The 19,085-nt window shown below is 43.0% G+C and overlaps 1 protein-coding gene across 2 annotated transcripts in view; it reads left to right on the top strand.

Moving 5' to 3' along the window:
* Nucleotides 1-16,535, top strand: part of LOC310778505 (phosphatidylinositol transfer protein beta isoform-like) — a 38,949-nt gene extending 22,414 nt beyond the window's left edge. The window contains exons 8-12 of one of the 2 annotated variants that reach the window (XM_083638949.1): nt 2,774-2,851; nt 3,108-3,212; nt 3,593-3,715; nt 10,593-10,678; nt 13,686-16,535. In XM_083638949.1, the coding sequence (XP_083495075.1) occupies nt 2,774-2,851; nt 3,108-3,212; nt 3,593-3,715; nt 10,593-10,640 (354 nt within the window). In that variant the 3' untranslated portion in view covers nt 10,641-10,678; nt 13,686-16,535. The remainder of the gene's footprint in view (nt 1-2,773; nt 2,852-3,107; nt 3,213-3,592; nt 3,716-10,592; nt 10,679-13,685) is intronic. The other variant, XM_083638950.1, reaches the window with a different exon arrangement.
* Nucleotides 16,536-19,085: the final 2,550 nt, after the last annotated feature.

Below are 19,085 nucleotides of genomic sequence, written 5' to 3'. Positions count from 1 at the left end.
TTAAAGCTAAAAGGAGACATGAAGCCGGTCTCATCCAGGTGGGGTGCAGTTGTCCTCCGGCTACAGAGTTTCTTAAGACCAGCTCCTGGACACTAATGACTTGAGTGGATCAGTGTGCAGGCGCAGGCTTAGTCTGAAGGTCCATCTGCTCCAGGTATTCACCTGTCTTTCACAACAGAGCTGATGGATTCAAACACCACAGTGAGCCCTGGGCTTGCCTTAGGGCCCAGTCATTTAGAAATATTAGGGCTGGGTATTGGCAAGGACCTCACACGATACGATACGCCTCACGATACATTGCGATACAATACATATTGCGATATATTGCAATAATCTACATAATTTACTGAAAATTAAATTTGCTTTGTACCACCCAGGTAGTGTAATAATATGTACATCACTTTATACAGTCTTGTGTTTTGCAGAGTGATTCCCCAGTGCCTTCCAGGACAGCAGTCAAAACACTTGAAGTGTGGAGGCTAAACGTTCAAACTCAGTCTCCATGAGGGGCCACATGGACTAACTGGACTCAAACTGAATATGCTGCCGGGCATTTATTCTATAACATTTAACTCATTGAGTGCCAGCCACTTTTGGAGAACGGACGCTCCCAGTGCCAGAGTTTCAGAGCGTTTTCAGTGATTTCTCGAGGCCCACAGAATATTGTGTGATATTACTATGTAAACACTGAACACGCACAAAGAACGATGAGACTCTATTCTATCATCTGCAAAAAAAAGTTTATTGATCCCATTTTCCGTTCTTTAGTTATGAGCCGGAGAAGATAGCTTGATTCATCCAAAAATAGCAATTTTTTTCTAGAAGCTGAGATAATTGGCCTTTTGTGAAATTAATCATTTCAAGCACATCACTGACTCTGAAGCTAATCTTTTCTAATGTAGTCACACCTCAAAAATAATTTCCTTCAATAAAACAGTTTAGGCCAGGGAATTTTGTTTGGCAGAATAATATTTTTAGCTACAACCAGCAGCGCTGGCCCCTGCGTGCGCTGCTGGTTGCAGCTTCTTGCTGGTTTTGATTTGCTGCTGGTGGGCATCGGATATTCTGGCTTGCGTTTGTCAATCCTGTCCTGCTGCCTGGGTCTGTCTGGGTGTTGCGCGCTGCTCTGCGTGCCCCCCCCCCCCCCCCCCCCCCCCCCCCCCGCCCCGCCCCGCCTCGCCTCGCCTCGCCTCAACTGCACACTCCTCCTCCTGTCTGTGGTGGCTCTCTGCTGAGTTTGCTGTGCGCACAGTGAAGGGTGCGGACAGCCAGGCTTTTTTACAGCGTTCCGCGTGTGTTTGTCACCGGCAACGATGCTTCCAGTTGAGCATAATAACAACTCCACGGTGTGGATGTGCGGATTTGCTGTCGCAACCGACACGGAGCGGCTCAATTGTGGGAGCAGATTGGCTGCTGCAGGCACAGCTGCAGTAACGTGCTTCAGCATATCGATGCATACGGATGCGATGCGATTTCCGTTTCCATAACGACTTCTTCTTTGTTTTTTCCTTGCCTTTCTGTTATGTGGAGAGCACTGTCGCCACCTAAGGGTTCTGTAAAATAGGTTAGACACATCCAATAGCTATAATATTTGTACATCAGAGGCAGAAGGCTTTGATCGACGCCCCACCGTCAAAAAACGCAATTGACGAACATGTCCGTCCTTGGCACTCTACGTTACTATTTGAAATGACGAACATGTCCGTCCTTGGCACTCAATGAGTTAATTGAACAAAACAAAAAATTCTGATCATTGACCCTGTTTTTAAATCTCTTTTATAGAATATTACCATAGTCTTTACATAAGGCCTTAGAGAACATGGCGAATCAATGGCTGTGCAAAGTAATGCATTTTGGTCACATTTAACTTCTTACATGTACCATAGTCCTGCCCCCTCCCAGGTCCACCATTATAGTCCTGCCCCCTCCCAGGTCCACCATATAGTCCTCCTGCCCCCTCCCAGGTCCACCATATAGTCCTCCTGCCCCCTCCCAGGTCCACCATATACTGTAGTCCTCTTGCCCCCTCCCAGGTCCACCATATAGTCCTCCTGCCCCCTCCCAGGTCCACCATATAGTCCTCCTGCCCCCTCCCAGGTCTACCATATAGTCCTCCTGCCCCCTCCCAGGTCCACCATATAGTCCTCTTGCCCCCTCCCAGGTCCACCATATACTGTAAGTCCTCCTGCCCCCTCCCAGGTCCACCATATAGTCCTCCTGCCCCCTCCCAGGTCCACCATATAGTCCTCCTGCCCCCTCCCAGGTCCACTATATACTGTAGTCCTCTTGCCCCCTCCCAGGTCCACCATATAGTCCTCCTGCCCCCTCCCAGGTCCACCATATACTGTAGTCCTCCTGCCCCCTCCCAGGTCCACCATATAGTCCTCCTGCCCCCTCCCAGGTCCACCATATACTGTAGTCCTCCTGCCCCCTCCCAGGTCCACCATTTAGTCCTCCTGCCCCCTCCCAGGTCTGCATGGGACTTCAGGAAGTGCATTCCCCATTCATTTTTCCATTGATGTCTAGTAAAATCCTTATATAAAGAGTTATACTTGGAGAAACTAAACAAATCAGCTACGAGATGAATCGCGAGTGACCGTAAAAGATTCGACTTGGACCGAAACAGAAAATGTGTATTGTATTTTATTTTATTTTATTTTATTTTAATTTAATTTAATTTAATTTAATTTAATTTAATTTAATTTATTATTATTTTGGTCCAGGTCAAAGGTCTTTTACTTGTGCTAAGTTTCTGTCCTTTCCTTAATTTCAGGACTACAAGCCAGAGGAAGATCCTGCTCTTTTTCACTCTACCAAGACGGATAGAGGACCTCTGAGCCCTGAATGGAAGGTATTAGCATGAGTTGTCATGACTGATGTATTACCTATCCATAGAGTTGTCATGACTGTAGTTTTTATGAGATGTATTACCTATGCATAGAGTTGTCCTGACTGTAGTTTTTATGAGATGTATTACCTATACATAGAGTTGTCCTGACTGTAGTTTTTATGAGATGTATTACCTATACATAGAGTTGTCATGACTGTACCCATTGAGTAATTGTTGTATTCCCCTCAAAACTGTTTTGTTTTTCCACCCCCGGCAGGATGAGTTGAAGGCGGAATGCCCTTATATGTGCGGATACAAACTGGTCACTGTCAAGTTCAAATGGTGGGGTCTGCAGAGCAAAGTGGAAAATTTCATCCACAGGGTAAAGCACATATGTATATACACACACCACATTCTAGCAGAGCAGAGGGATCTATAGTTTTATATCATTTACATGGATATTATTGAATAATTGACAACAGATTGTTTTTTCATTGTAAATCAAGTCAATAAACCTTGTTGACTGATACACCATCTTTATTTTGCATAGAGGAACTTTACCATGATGTGTGCCATTGTCAAATGTGGTGTTTTTTTTATCTTGTCCACCAGAGGGAGTCATTATTATGAGAAGTACTTGACTCTTACTGAAAGTCCCTTACGGGCAAGAGCATAGGGAGATTTGACAGACTGAGAAAAACTTTGTTTCAGGATGCTCTCGAATCTGTACTTGTCCTTTAACTCCTCTCCTTGCTTCCACAGCAAGAAAGACGTATTTTCACCAACTTCCACCGCCAGCTCTTCTGTTGGATTGACAACTGGGTGGGTTTGACCATGGAGGACATCAGGCGGATGGAGGAGGAGACTCAAAAAGAGCTTGAGGAGGTAATTAAACCAAACGCACGCACAACCGTCCTTCCTAAGATACAGACTGTGCTGTCTTCTCCTAGGGCTGCTGACTCAAGTGCAGGGTAGATGTGAGAAAGAAAACTGTTGTCTTTCCTACCTTTTACAGATCTGCAAAAAAGCGAGGGCGTTTACGCATGAATTGTACTTGTTCTCTTCTGGATAATGACTGATGATGGCAGCAATGATCATCATGCTTATTTCTGTGTTGACCAGGCTGCTGGAGGGGACACAAGATACTTGACTGACTGAATTTAACCCTTTACTCCTGAGGGGACACAAGATACTTGACTGACTGAATTTAACCCTTTACTCCTGAGGGGACACAAGATACTTGACTGACTGAATTTAACCCTTTACTCCTGAGGGGACACAAGATACTTGACTGACTGAATTTAACCCTTTACTCCTGAGGGGACACAAGATACTTGACTGACTGAATTTAACCCTTTACTCCTGAGGGGACACAAGATACTTGACTGACTGAATTTAACCCTTTACTCCTGAGGGGACACAAGATACTTGACTGACTGAATTTAACCCTTTACTCCTGAGGGGACACAAGATACTTGACTGACTGAATTTAACCCTTTACTCCTGAGGGGACACGAGATACTTGACTGACTGAATTTAACCCTTTACTCCTGAGGGGACACAAGATACTTGACTGACTGAATTTAACCCTTTACTCCTGAGTGGACACAAGATACTTGACTGACTGAATTTAACCCTTTACTCCTGAGGGGACACAAGATACTTGACTGACTGAATTTAACCCTTTACTCCTGAGGGGACACAAGATACTTGACTGACTGAATTTAACCCTTTACTCCTGAGGGGACACAAGATACTTGACTGACTGAATTTAACCCTTTACTCCTGAGGGGACACAAGATACTTGACTGACTGAATTTAACCCTTTACTCCTGAGGGGACACAAGATACTTGACTGACTTAATTTAACCCTTTACTCCTGAGGGGACACAAGATACTTGACTGACTTAATTTAACCCTTTACTCCTGAGGGGACACAAGATACTTGACTGACTTAATTTAACCCTTTACTCCTGAGGGGACACAAGATACTTGACTGACTTAATTTAACCCTTTACTCCTGAGGGGACACAAGATACTTGACTGACTGAATTTAACCCTTTACTCCTGAGGGGACACAAGATACTTGGCTTAATTTAACCCTTTACTCCTGAGGGGACACAATATACTTGACTTAATTTAACCCTTTACTCCTGAGGGGACACAAGATACTTGACTTAATTTAACCCTTTACTCCTGAGGGGACATGAGATACTTGACTGACTTAATTTAACCCTTTACTCCTGAGGGGACACAAGATACTTGACTTAATTTAACCCTTTACTCCTGAGGGGACACAAGATACTTGACTTAATTTAACCCTTTACTCCTGAGGGGACACAAGATACTTGACTTAATTTAACCCTTTACTCCTGAGGGGACATGAGATACTTGACTGACTGAATTTAACCCTTTACTCCTGAGGGGACACAAGATACTTGACTGACTTAATTTAACCCTTTACTCCTGAGGGGACACAAGATACTTGACTTAATTTAACCCTTTACTCCTGAGGGGACACAAGATACTTGACTTAATTTAACCCTTTACTCCTGAGGGGACATGAGATACTTGACTGACTTAATTTAACCCTTTACTCCTGAGGGGACACAAGATACTTGACTGACTGAATTTAACCCTTTACTCCTGAGGGGACACAAGATACTTGACTGACTGAATTTAACCCTTTACTCCTGAGGGGACACGAGATACTTGACTGACTGAATTTAACCCTTTACTCCTGAGGGGACACAAGATACTTGACTGACTGAATTTAACCCTTTACTCCTGAGGGGACACAAGATACTTGACTGACTTAATTTAACCCTTTACTCCTGAGGGGACACAAGATACTTGACTGACTGAATTTAACCCTTTACTCCTGAGGGGACACGAGATACTTGACTGACTTAATTTAACCCTTTACTCCTGACGGGACACAAGATACTTGACTGACTGAATTTAACCCTTTACTCCTGAGGGGACACGAGATACTTGACTGACTGAATTTAACCCTTTACTCCTGAGGGGACACAAGATACTTGACTGACTGAATTTAACCCTTTACTCCTGAGGGGACACAAGATACTTGACTGACTGAATTTAACCCTTTACTCCTGATGGGACACAAGATACTTGACTGACTGAATTTAACCCTTTACTCCTGAGGGGACACAAGATACTTGACTGACTGAATTTAACCCTTTACTCCTGAGGGGACACAAGATACTTGACTGACTGAATTTAACCCTTTACTCCTGAGGGGACACAAGATACTTGACTGACTGAATTTAACCCTTTACTCCTGAGGGGACACAAGATACTTGACTGACTGAATTTAACCCTTTACTCCTGAGGGGACACAAGATACTTGACTGACTGAATTTAACCCTTTACTCCTGAGGGGACACGAGATACTTGACTGATTGAATTTAACCCTTTACTCCTGAGGGGACACAAGATACTTGACTGACTGAATTTAACCCTTTACTCCTGAGTGGACACAAGATACTTGACTGACTGAATTTAACCCTTTACTCCTGAGGGGACACAAGATACTTGACTGACTGAATTTAACCCTTTACTCCTGAGGGGACACAAGATACTTGACTGACTTAATTTAACCCTTTACTCCTGAGGGGACACAAGATACTTGACTGACTGAATTTAACCCTTTACTCCTGAGGGGACACAAGATACTTGACTGACTGAATTTAACCCTTTACTCCTGAGGGGACACAAGATACTTGACTGACTTAATTTAACCCTTTACTCCTGAGGGGACACAAGATACTTGACTGACTTAATTTAACCCTTTACTCCTGAGGGGACACAAGATACTTGACTGACTTAATTTAACCCTTTACTCCTGAGGGGACACAAGATACTTGACTGACTGAATTTAACCCTTTACTCCTGAGGGGACACAAGATACTTGACTTAATTTAACCCTTTACTCCTGAGGGGACACAATATACTTGACTTAATTTAACCCTTTACTCCTGAGGGGACACAAGATACTTGACTTAATTTAACCCTTTACTCCTGAGGGGACATGAGATACTTGACTGACTTAATTTAACCCTTTACTCCTGAGGGGACACAAGATACTTGACTTAATTTAACCCTTTACTCCTGAGGGGACACAAGATACTTGACTTAATTTAACCCTTTACTCCTGAGGGGACACAAGATACTTGACTTAATTTAACCCTTTACTCCTGAGGGGACATGAGATACTTGACTGACTGAATTTAACCCTTTACTCCTGAGGGGACACAAGATACTTGACTGACTTAATTTAACCCTTTACTCCTGAGGGGACACAAGATACTTGACTTAATTTAACCCTTTACTCCTGAGGGGACACAAGATACTTGACTTAATTTAACCCTTTACTCCTGAGGGGACATGAGATACTTGACTGACTTAATTTAACCCTTTACTCCTGAGGGGACACAAGATACTTGACTGACTGAATTTAACCCTTTACTCCTGAGGGGACACAAGATACTTGACTGACTGAATTTAACCCTTTACTCCTGAGGGGACACGAGATACTTGACTGACTGAATTTAACCCTTTACTCCTGAGGGGACACAAGATACTTGACTGACTGAATTTAACCCTTTACTCCTGAGGGGACACAAGATACTTGACTGACTTAATTTAACCCTTTACTCCTGAGGGGACACAAGATACTTGACTGACTGAATTTAACCCTTTACTCCTGAGGGGACACGAGATACTTGACTGACTGAATTTAACCCTTTACTCCTGAGGGGACACAAGATACTTGACTGACTGAATTTAACCCTTTACTCCTGAGGGGACACAAGATACTTGACTGACTTAATTTAACCCTTTACTCCTGAGGGGACACAAGATACTTGACTGACTTAATTTAACCCTTTACTCCTGAGGGGACACAAGATACTTGACTGACTGAATTTAACCCTTTACTCCTGAGGGGACACAAGATACTTGACTTAATTTAACCCTTTACTCCTGAGGGGACACAATATACTTGACTTAATTTAACCCTTTACTCCTGAGGGGACACAAGATACTTGACTTAATTTAACCCTTTACTCCTGAGGGGACATGAGATACTTGACTGACTTAATTTAACCCTTTACTCCTGAGGGGACACAAGATACTTGACTTAATTTAACCCTTTACTCCTGAGGGGACACAAGATACTTGACTTAATTTAACCCTTTACTCCTGAGGGGACACAAGATACTTGACTTAATTTAACCCTTTACTCCTGAGGGGACATGAGATACTTGACTGACTGAATTTAACCCTTTACTCCTGAGGGGACACAAGATACTTGACTGACTTAATTTAACCCTTTACTCCTGAGGGGACACAAGATACTTGACTTAATTTAACCCTTTACTCCTGAGGGGACACAAGATACTTGACTTAATTTAACCCTTTACTCCTGAGGGGACATGAGATACTTGACTGACTTAATTTAACCCTTTACTCCTGAGGGGACACAAGATACTTGACTGACTGAATTTAACCCTTTACTCCTGAGGGGACACAAGATACTTGACTGACTGAATTTAACCCTTTACTCCTGAGGGGACACGAGATACTTGACTGACTGAATTTAACCCTTTACTCCTGAGGGGACACAAGATACTTGACTGACTGAATTTAACCCTTTACTCCTGAGGGGACACAAGATACTTGACTGACTGAATTTAACCCTTTACTCCTGAGGGGACACAAGATACTTGACTGACTGAATTTAACCCTTTACTCCTGAGGGGACACGAGATACTTGACTGACTGAATTTAACCCTTTACTCCTGAGGGGACACAAGATACTTGACTGACTGAATTTAACCCTTTACTCCTGAGGGGACACAAGATACTTGACTGACTGAATTTAACCCTTTACTCCTGAGGGGACACAAGATACTTGACTGACTGAATTTAACCCTTTACTCCTGAGGGGACACGAGATACTTGACTGACTGAATTTAACCCTTTACTCCTGAGGGGACACAAGATACTTGACTGACTGAATTTAACCCTTTACTCCTGAGGGGACACAAGATACTTGACTGACTGAATTTAACCCTTTACTCCTGAGGGGACACAAGATACTTGACTGAATTTAACCCTTTACTCCTGAGGGGACACAAGATACTTGACTGAATTTAACCCTTTACTCCTGAGGGGACACGAGATACTTGACTGAATTTAACCCTTTACTCCTGAGGGGACACGAGATACTTGACTGAATTTAACCCTTTACTCCTGAGGGGACACAAGATACTTGACTGACTGAATTTAACCCTTTACTCCTGAGGGGACACAAGATACTTGACTGACTGAATTTAACCCTTTACTCCTGAGGGGACACAAGATACTTGACTGACTGAATTTAACCCTTTACTCCTGAGGGGACACAAGATACTTGACTGACTGAATTTAACCCTTTACTCCTGAGGGGACACAAGATACTTGACTGACTGAATTTAACCCTTTACTCCTGAGGGGACACAAGATACTTGACTGACTTAATTTAACCCTTTACTCCTGTCTTACTTGACTGACTGAATTTAACCCTTTACTCCTGAGGGGACACGAGATACTTGACTGACTGAATTTAACCCTTTACTCCTGAGGGGACACAAGATACTTGACTGACTGAATTTAACCCTTTACTCCTGAGGGGACACGAGATACTTGACTGACTGAATTTAACCCTTTACTCCTGTCTTACTTGACTGACTGAATTTAACCCTTTACTCCTGAGGGGACACAAGATACTTGACTGTCTGAATTTAACCCTTTACTCCTGAGGGGGCACAAGATACTTGACTGACTGAATTTAACCCTTTACTCCTGAGGGGACACAAGATACTTGACTGACTGAATTTAACCCTTTACTCCTGAGGGGACACAAGATACTTGACTGACTGAATTTAACCCTTTACTCCTGAGGGGACACAAGATACTTGACTGACTGAATTTAACCCTTTACTCCTGAGGGGACACAAGATACTTGACTGACTGAATTTAACCCTTTACTCCTGAGGGGACACAAGATACTTGACTGACTTAATTTAACCCTTTACTCCTGAGGGGACACAAGATACTTGACTGACTGAATTTAACCCTTTACTCCTGAGGGGACACAAGATACTTGACTGACTGAATTTAACCCTTTACTCCTGAGGGGACACAAGATACTTGACTGACTGAATTTAACCCTTTACTCCTGTCTTACTTGACTGACTGAATTTAACCCTTTACTCCTGAGGGGACACGAGATACTTGACTGACTTAATTCAACCCTTTACTCCTGAGGGGACACTTGACTGACTGAATTTAACCCTTTACTCCTGTCTTACTTGACTGACTGAATTTAACCCTTTACTCCTGAGGGGACACAAGATACTTGACTGACTGAATTTAACCCTTTACTCCTGTCTTACTTGACTGACTGAATTTAACCCTTTACTCCTGAGGGGACACAAGATACTTGACTGACTGAATTTAACCCTTTACTCCTGTCTTACTTGACTGACTGAATTTAACCCTTTACTCCTGAGGGGACACAAGATACTTGACTGACTGAATTTAACCCTTTACTCCTGTCTTACTTGACTGACTGAATTTAACCCTTTACTCCTGAGGGGACACGAGATACTTGACTGACTTAATTCAACCCTTTACTCCTGAGGGGACACTTGACTGACTTAATTTAACCCTTTACTCCTGAATCTCACATTAGATGCGTCAGAAGGGAGATGTGCGAGGCACCTCTGCAACGGACGAGTAGGCCCCGCCCCTGTAGGTCAAACGCTAGAGGCAGGCTGAGTAAGTCCAAGACGGGAGAGGTGGTGCATGGATTCATTCTCTGCACTATTTCTTAACGCATCCCTTCTCTTCGCTCACTCACCACTCATCGTGTCTGTCGTTGTCTGACTGGCAGTGACCGCTGTCCAACTTGAGCAATTTTGTCTATTTTAGGAACTGTCCCAGTTTGTCTAGTTGTCGATTCCTTTGTGTTCGCCGTGTTCTCCGCTCTGCATTTTGCCTTCTTCCCATCCTGACTCTCCTCTGTTTTCTTCTCCTGTCCTGTGCTCTCCTCTGTTTTCTTCTCCTGTCCTGTGCTCTCCTCTGTTTTCTTCTCCTGTCCTGTGCTCTCCTCTGTTTTCTTCTCCTGTCCTGTGCTCTCCTCTGTTTTCTTCTCCTGTCCTGTGCTCTCCTCTGTTTTCTTCTCCTGTCCTGTGCTCTCCTCTGTTTTCTTCTCCTGTCCTGTGCTCTCCTCTGTTTTCTTCTCCTGTCCTGTGCTCTCCTCTGTTTTCTTCTCCTGTCCTGTGCTCTCCTCTGTTTTCTTCTCCTGTCCTGTGCTCTCCTCTGTTTTCTTCTCCTGTCCTGTGCTCTCCTCTGTTTTCTTCTCCTGTCCTGTGCTCTCCTCTGTTTTCTTCTCCTGTCCTGTGCTCTCCTCTGTTTTCTTCTCCTGTCCTGTGCTCTCCTCTGTTTTCTTCTCCTGTCCTGTGCTCTCCTCTGTTTTCTTCTCCTGTCCTGTGCTCTCCTCTGTTTTCTTCTCCTGTCCTGTGCTCTCCTCTGTTTTCTTCTCCTGTCCTGTGCTCTCCTCTGTTTTCTTCTCCTGTCCTGTGCTCTCCTCTGTTTTCTTCTCCTGTCCTGTGCTCTCCTCTGTTTTCTTCTCCTGTCATGTGCTCTCCTCTGTTTTCTTCTCCTGTCCTGTGCTCTCCTCTGTTTTCTTCTCCTGTCCTGTGCTCTCCTCTGTTTTCTTCTCCTGTCCTGTGCTCTCCTCTGTTTTCTTCTCCTGTCCTGTGCTCTCCTCTGTTTTCTTCTCCTGTCCTGTGCTCTCCTCTGTTTTCTTCTCCTGTCCTGTGCTCTCCTCTGTTTTCTTCTCCTGTCCTGTGCTCTCCTCTGTTTTCTTCTCCTGTCCTGTGCTCTCCTCTGTTTTCTTCTCCTGTCCTGTGCTCTCCTCTGTTTTCTTCTCCGTTTCAATCATTTCTCCTTCAACAAGACCGCATGTTATTATCCTCAATCTGCCTTTTTGATGCTCGCTTTTGCACGACGACCCCTTCCTGTTCTTCTTGAATGCTTTACTTAAAGGAACACTCTGCCCATTTTCAACCAGCTTTGTATCATTAGAACATCAGTAGTATATCAGAAAACTGTAAACGGTTTTGAAGTCTGTCATTTAATTTGACAGTTATTGAGTGTTAAAGTGTGGACCAGTGACATCACTGGTCCACACTAACTCAAATTAATAACTCATTAACTCAAATCAACTCTCAATAACTGTCAAACTATTCATCATTCATCTAGTTTGACAGTTATTGAGAGTTGATTTGAGTTAATGAGTTATTAATTTGAGTTAGTGTGGACCAGTGATGTCACTGGTCCACACTTTAACACTCAATAACTGTCAAATTAAATGACAGACTTCAAAACCGTTTACAGTTTTCTGATACACTACTGATGTTCTAATGATACAAAGCTGGTTGGAAATGGGCGGAGTGTTCCTTTAAGGCTTTCGTTTGATTTTCCTGCTGCTGATGTTTTGAGATGTTGGAGACGAGGCTAATCACCTCAGCTCATTGAAGGTTTTTCCTATAGCAAGCCCTGAATCTCCCTGCGAGGTGCGGGTGTTGCACATCATTTCATCAATGCACGCAAATCTAGCACTTACGTGCTAATGTGTTTGAAGTAGAGACCCAGAATAAGCCCACTTAGGGTTTCCTGTCTCTACCGGCACATTCATTTCCTTTTGTATGTTTCTGTTTTTAAATATGTGCAAATAAATACAACTCAAATTAAATTTTAAACATCGTATCGCCACAGAATTTTGCAATCTGTGCATCCCTACTAGCTATGTCGCTAATACACAAAAATGAAATGAGCTAACACCATATAAAACCATCTTTCTAAGGGCGAACGATAACACTGTAACACAAAACGTGCAGGAGATCCGCTGGCGCTGGGGCGGGTCTTAGCCAGGAAGACGTAAGGTTACTTTACCCCCACTTCCCAGTGAGCTAGCATGACATGGCTGCTACCTACATATTCTTCTGCACGTATAATTTCAGACAATACCAGGAGGTCGCCAGGGCTCATCAAATACAGACTTGTGGCCCACTCATTTGCTGATCACAGGTCTTCTCAGATGTTTTTGTAGGCCATTCCGCCCAGCTTCAGAGTTTCTACACTACAAATCGTCATTTTCTTCCGTGATCATTTTCTCTCATTAGCACGCATATGGTTTTTCCCTTTCATTGATGGTGGAAGTTGGCTACTTTTTCCCGGACTTGCCCCCCTCATGACTGCATGTGTTATTGAACCCCCTTGTGACTGCATGTGTTATTGCACCTCCTTATGACTGCATGAGTTGGTGCTGTGACACAAAGCATCGCTTATGCATCGCTACAGTCTTTATCACCAAACTAAACACAACCCCCCCCCCATACACACACACACACACACACACACACACACACACACACACACACTGTTAATCACACTCAAACTAAACACAAGCCTCCCCCCCCACAGACACACACACTGTTAATCACACTCAAACTAAACACAACCCCCCCCCCCCCCCCCACACACACACACACACACACACTGTTAATCACACTCAAACTAAACACAACCCCCCCCCCCCCCACACACACACACACACACACTGTTAATCACACTCAAACTAAAACTAAACACAACCCCCCCCCCCCCCCCCCCCCCCACACACACACACACACACTGTTAATCACACTCAAACTAAACACAACCCCCCCCCCCACACACACACACACTTTTAATCACACTTTTCTCCTCTTTCTCTCAGCTGCGTAAAACAGGTCCTATTCGAGGCATGAGTGCTGCTCATGAGCACTGAGGCAAATCAACCAAACCCTGTCATGATGATGTCATCAGAGACACGCCCACCATGAGGAAGTGGCGCCCCTGACGTCCGCTCTTCTGCTCCTGTCTCAACATGATTCATTGGGGGGGTTTGACAAGATTGGTTAACAGTACTGTACAGATCCTATCCCAATCACAAGCCACCCATTCACTCAGAAAAAAAACTAAACGGTTTTACGTACATATAAAAAGAAGAAGAAGGAAAAAAAAACTCTTTGCACAGAACGTAAATTGCCTGATATGTAATTGTTAGTCGATTATCAAAATGGGCTTTGTTTTTATCCAGATGTGTAAACCGTGACTCAGAAAGTCAAGCCTTTTGAATTGATTAGAATGTTGTTTTAGTTCCTGATATATAGGGTCCCACAAAAATTGGTATGAAATATCTTAAGCATAAGCAGGTATTGGACTTTTTCCCCCTCCCCACCTTTTCCTTTTGTATTATAATTGTCTCTAGTTACTTTTTTGCTTGTCTCTCTCTCCCCTCAGTATTGTCTACTCTAGATTCTTGTCCTAGTAGGAATTTGTGTAGATCTTAATCCCCCCTTGTCTCACTGTCCATTCAGTCTAGCAGTTGGTTGGGAATGATGATGTTCTTTTTGTTTTTTCTTTTCTTTCTCTTTATAGTTTTGATTTTGAGGCTAATCCATGCCTGTTTATTATTATGTTATTAAATAGATAAGCATTCTACATTATATCATGCTTATGCATGATAGATAATTATTTGCTACTCGTGTCCCACACACGCCCATATGTCCCACATTTAAACGTGCACACCGACCCTTCCCCTCTGCAAGTTCATGTGGACAGCAGCAGCAGCAGCTCCTCACTCGCTGGCATCGCACGAGTGTATAGTCGCTGCAGTGCAGCTTTGCTCGAGCGGATTATCTGTGTTCGTCAGCCAGAGGGCGCCAGAGGGTCACTTCCCTCTGTGGGGGTGAGAGAGTCTCTGCGTGGTGTTAGTGTGTGCATCTGTGTGCTTGTTTGTGTTATCATCTGGCCTTTCCTCTTTTAAGGACTCTCCCTCTGAGGACTGAGATGGATCATGTTCAGCTAAACCTAACAAGATGGCTGCTTCTGAGCGTTTTGAGCAGCGTGATGAACTGGCCTCATGCGGTTGCTGCATGTCCCCTCCCCTCCCCCTGGTTAGGGTTTGAGTACAGGCCTTGGTGGGGCCCGAAGCCTGCACAAAGCTTTGACTTTACCGAAACAGAGGAGAGGGGGGAAATTGATGCATTTGTGTGAATGGAAGTAGCTGTTTCCATCTTTGGTGCACTACCTTTGCCCCCCCCCCCCCTCTCTCTCTCAACTGACTGAGTATATGGGTCCAGGCAGATCTGCAATGTTTGTTGCAGTTGTGGATTGACAAGCATTCTGGATATTTAGTTTCTCTTTCGTTCCGTTTTTGTTTGGTTGTACCATGTATCATGATTTTAAGCATTTCATCTACCTTAACTGCGAGAGAGTGAGGTCGGTCTGAACATTTCTTGACTTTTTATAGTTCCAAGGATGAAATTGCTTTGACAAAAGTCGTCCAGTTTGTCCCCCTGTATAGTCTAGGTTGGCGTAGTTAAATAGTACAAGTCTTGACCTGCAGGCAGGTGGCCCCCTTATCCCACCCTGTCCTGCTCCACCACCTTCTGGCTGCCTGTGGGTTCAGTCTCACTGATGTCAGGTTGGAGGCTTCTCATCAGAGCAAGAGCTGAGTTCTGTGTCTTGTTTTAGAGTTCAATACAGATCCTGTTGGGGGCTAGGTGTAAGTATTTTGTGATGTTTTATATGGTCATGATCACCTTAGTATTACAGCTGTGATTTAAGAGGTTTATTCAGACGTCTGTGATAGCCAGTGTCTCCACAATCCTTGTTTGTGTCCAGTGGACAGGCTTAAAGAGAGGGCCGGACATTTACATTTCAATAAGCCATTATACAAATAGGCAAACTTTACAAATGGGCGTTGTCAGGTCCATCATTATCAATACTGTACTGGCATTGTCAGGTAACTGTAACTTCAGTCAATTGTGTTCACAGAGCAGGTCAGCTGTGTGAATGCTGTGCTATTGAATACAATGTGAAAGGTGGAGCATGCTATTGCTATTCATGTGTTGTCTCACATGCCATGGTTTTAACTGTACCTCATCCAACCCATGCCAATGAATGTACAGGTTTACTACTTATGAGGAGATTCATGTGTCAAAACTATGCAGGAAGTTGCCGACATATTTTACACCTGTACAAGCATGACATGTACCCATGACATCATCGATACATGTGGACGAATGAATTTACAAAACATGATTTAAACTTTTTTTCTTCTTCTCCATGGTACAGTAACAACTCTAATTTTGTTCTGCATGCACAGCATTTTTTTTTTTATTCTTTGCATTTTTATTTCTTTTGTCCAGATATCCATTTATGTGTGATCAGTGCATCAGCGCTTCTGAGAAGCTGTTGAACTGTATCAGACAAGGAGGGATTTTTTTTTAAAGGGAGTGTTCTCCTCAAAATCAAACTACTAGCTTTGTGAAAAAGTTCTGACGGAGTTTGATCATGAGGGGAATGTGCCCTGTAGACTAGACTTGTGTAGCATCACCAGTGATCAGTGTTGCCAGAGCTCACGAGAGAAACCAGCAACGGTCTTTGAAGAATACCTCTCATGAGATCTGGCAACACTGCCAGTGATGCCAGCCAGGGTAAGACTGTGAGGGGAGGGGTGGAAGCATAGGGAACAGACAGAGTCCAAAATACTGTATTTTTCTTGTAATCATGAATAAGCACTTGCAAAATCTACTGTTTCTTTTTCTTTTTCTTTTTTTTTTCTTTTTTTTTGAAAGACAGATTCACAATGCATTCAATTTTCTCTTTTCTGATAAGGTGAAATTCAGGGGAATTAGTAGTGAATGTAATACAATTAGTTTTTTCACAGCTTTCAAACTGTGACAGACGGTCTAGACAATGGAACATAACAGAATATCTAATAAATTTGAACAAATAAGGAAATTGCTGTGCTGTCTCCTGTTTTTTTGACTTGGGAATTTCTCTGAGGATATGTTTTCTCTTTGTTGTGATAATCTCTAGCAGGGTTTTATGAATACAGTAAACTGTGGCTGTTAAATTACAGCATTTAAAAAATCCCCAAAACATTCTGAAAGCTGACAAACAGTTTTACATTTTTAATGTATCTGAAACTAAACTTAATAATGAATATGCTAATTACTTATTGACTAATCTTTGTGCTTTAACACCCAAATAGCACAATTTTATTATAGTGATGACAACTGTAGATATTGAGTACAGGATGTGTTGTCTCAGATGTGTTGAATATAATATTTTACATTTGACTGTATCCTGTTCTAGAGAATATTAGGAACTAGATTATCAGTTTGGTGGGCCTCTTACCCAACCCGGTAGTTGTGTGTGTAAGGTCTATGTGTTGGGCTTTTATTTTGAAGGTCTGTGTGTTTTGGGATTTTATTTTGAAGGTCTGTGTGTGTTGGGCTTTTATTTTGAAGGTCTGTGTTGGGCTTTTATTTTGAAGGTGTAATTTTTTTATTAAGGTCTCTGTGTTTTGGGCTTTTAATTTGAAGGTCTTTGTGTGTGTTTTGGGCTTTTATTTGAAGGTCTGTGTGTTCTTGGTTCTGGGCTTTTAAATTGAAAGGTGTATGCACTTTTATTTTGAAGTTGTGTGTTTTGGACTTTTATTTTGAAGGTCGGTGTGTTTTGGACTTATTTTGAAGGTCTATGGGCTTTTATTTTGAAGGTCTGTGTGCGTGTCTTGGGCTTTTACTTTGAAGGTGTATGGGCTTTTATTTTGAGGGGTCTGTATCCTATGGCTGACACTGCATTGCCCCAGTGTGCCCAAAGGTTGCCTATCAAAAATATTTGATTGAATTAGCAAAATATAGTAGCCTCCTTGCCAAAGCAAATCGACAAATGACAGATTGTGAACAGATTCAGTTAGCATCCATGACAAGGTGACATTACGCGATGCGAATATACGGCACGAAATTGCGATGCGAGTTTTAACGCACCTGTCAATCACAGCCACAGATGTGTACACGTCGGAAGCGAATTTCTGAAAAATCGACCGTGGTTCGAAAAAATAAACACTGCAATAACGCTCAGCGAAACTTCGCTGTTGGTATGCACGGTTGCATTGACTGATATAGGTTCGGAAAATATTATTGACAAAAAAAAAACACTCCCGATGTGTAAGGACCTTTAGGGTGGGTAGGGGTATCTGCGCCATGGGCTTCAATGTATTTGCCCTTGTTTTTCTATTTCCTGTTTGTCTGAAATGGTAACGTGCTTTATTTCAACATCGTATATTGTAGCCTAGGCTTTCATTTGGAGAAAGGTCAGAACTAGTTGGGACTGCAGGAAGATATGTTCTCTTACTCTGCACCTCTCTCTGGGAGTTGAGTAGCACAGACTTTGAATTTAATTTTAATTTATTAGTTTATGTTTCGGACATTCCCCATTGATAAACTGTAACAGTACAATGACAGTAACACCCAATATACACCAGATGCGTTACGGCTGCGTTGCGGATCCAGGAAAACTGCCGGATCAGACTCCCATGTTAATAGATGGGCAATACATGCGATAGCCTACGTAAAAATGACGCACCTGTTCTATTTTTGTCAGATCCCGCATGTGTCTGACAGATTACATGAGTGATCTGTTCGCAGCCGTACCGCATCTGTTCCGGAGCTGGTGGACATTAGCCCTAACAGTAAGTCATGGTGCTGCTTTAGCCTACATCAGGGATTTTCAAAGTCTGAGACTGTGGGCCTCTCCTCAGACAAGGCTTGGAAAAATTGCTAATTTCCAGTTGTTGTCCCCGGCCAGCTGAGCTGACAAAAGACAACCTAAAATAGATTTGCTAAAAGTATAAAAATGTCTAATCAGTGGTGGTCTTACCATTAGGCAAAGGGAGGTGACTGCCTTGGGCCCTTGCAGCCAGAGGGCTCCACAAAAGACAAGAATAGAACTCATGTAAAGTTATTTGTAAATTTACTATTGAAGAACACCCATCTTTTTGTTACAATTTTTTTTTTTTAATATTGGGTCATGACCACCATGATTAGTCTGTCAGGCTATACTTCTCCCATTGATGTTCACATTCTCATTGGGGGGGGCATTCTTGCTATTTACTGCGGCCCCCAAATAACTTAAGTCCGCCCCTGGCGCCCTGTATCTCTAATCTCTATCTTTTAATATTAAAATAGGAGGGCTGTAGTTTTATGATTCACGCAGGTTACAATGCATATTCGGACATGCTTGTTCATACCGAAAAATACAGTGTATTGTGTCTAAAGCAAAA

Source organism: Poromitra crassiceps (assembly GCF_964638095.1).
Source record: "Poromitra crassiceps genome assembly, chromosome: 6".
Taxonomy (NCBI): Eukaryota; Metazoa; Chordata; class Actinopteri; order Beryciformes; family Melamphaidae; genus Poromitra; species Poromitra crassiceps.
This window is presented reverse-complemented; position numbering and strand designations above follow the sequence as displayed.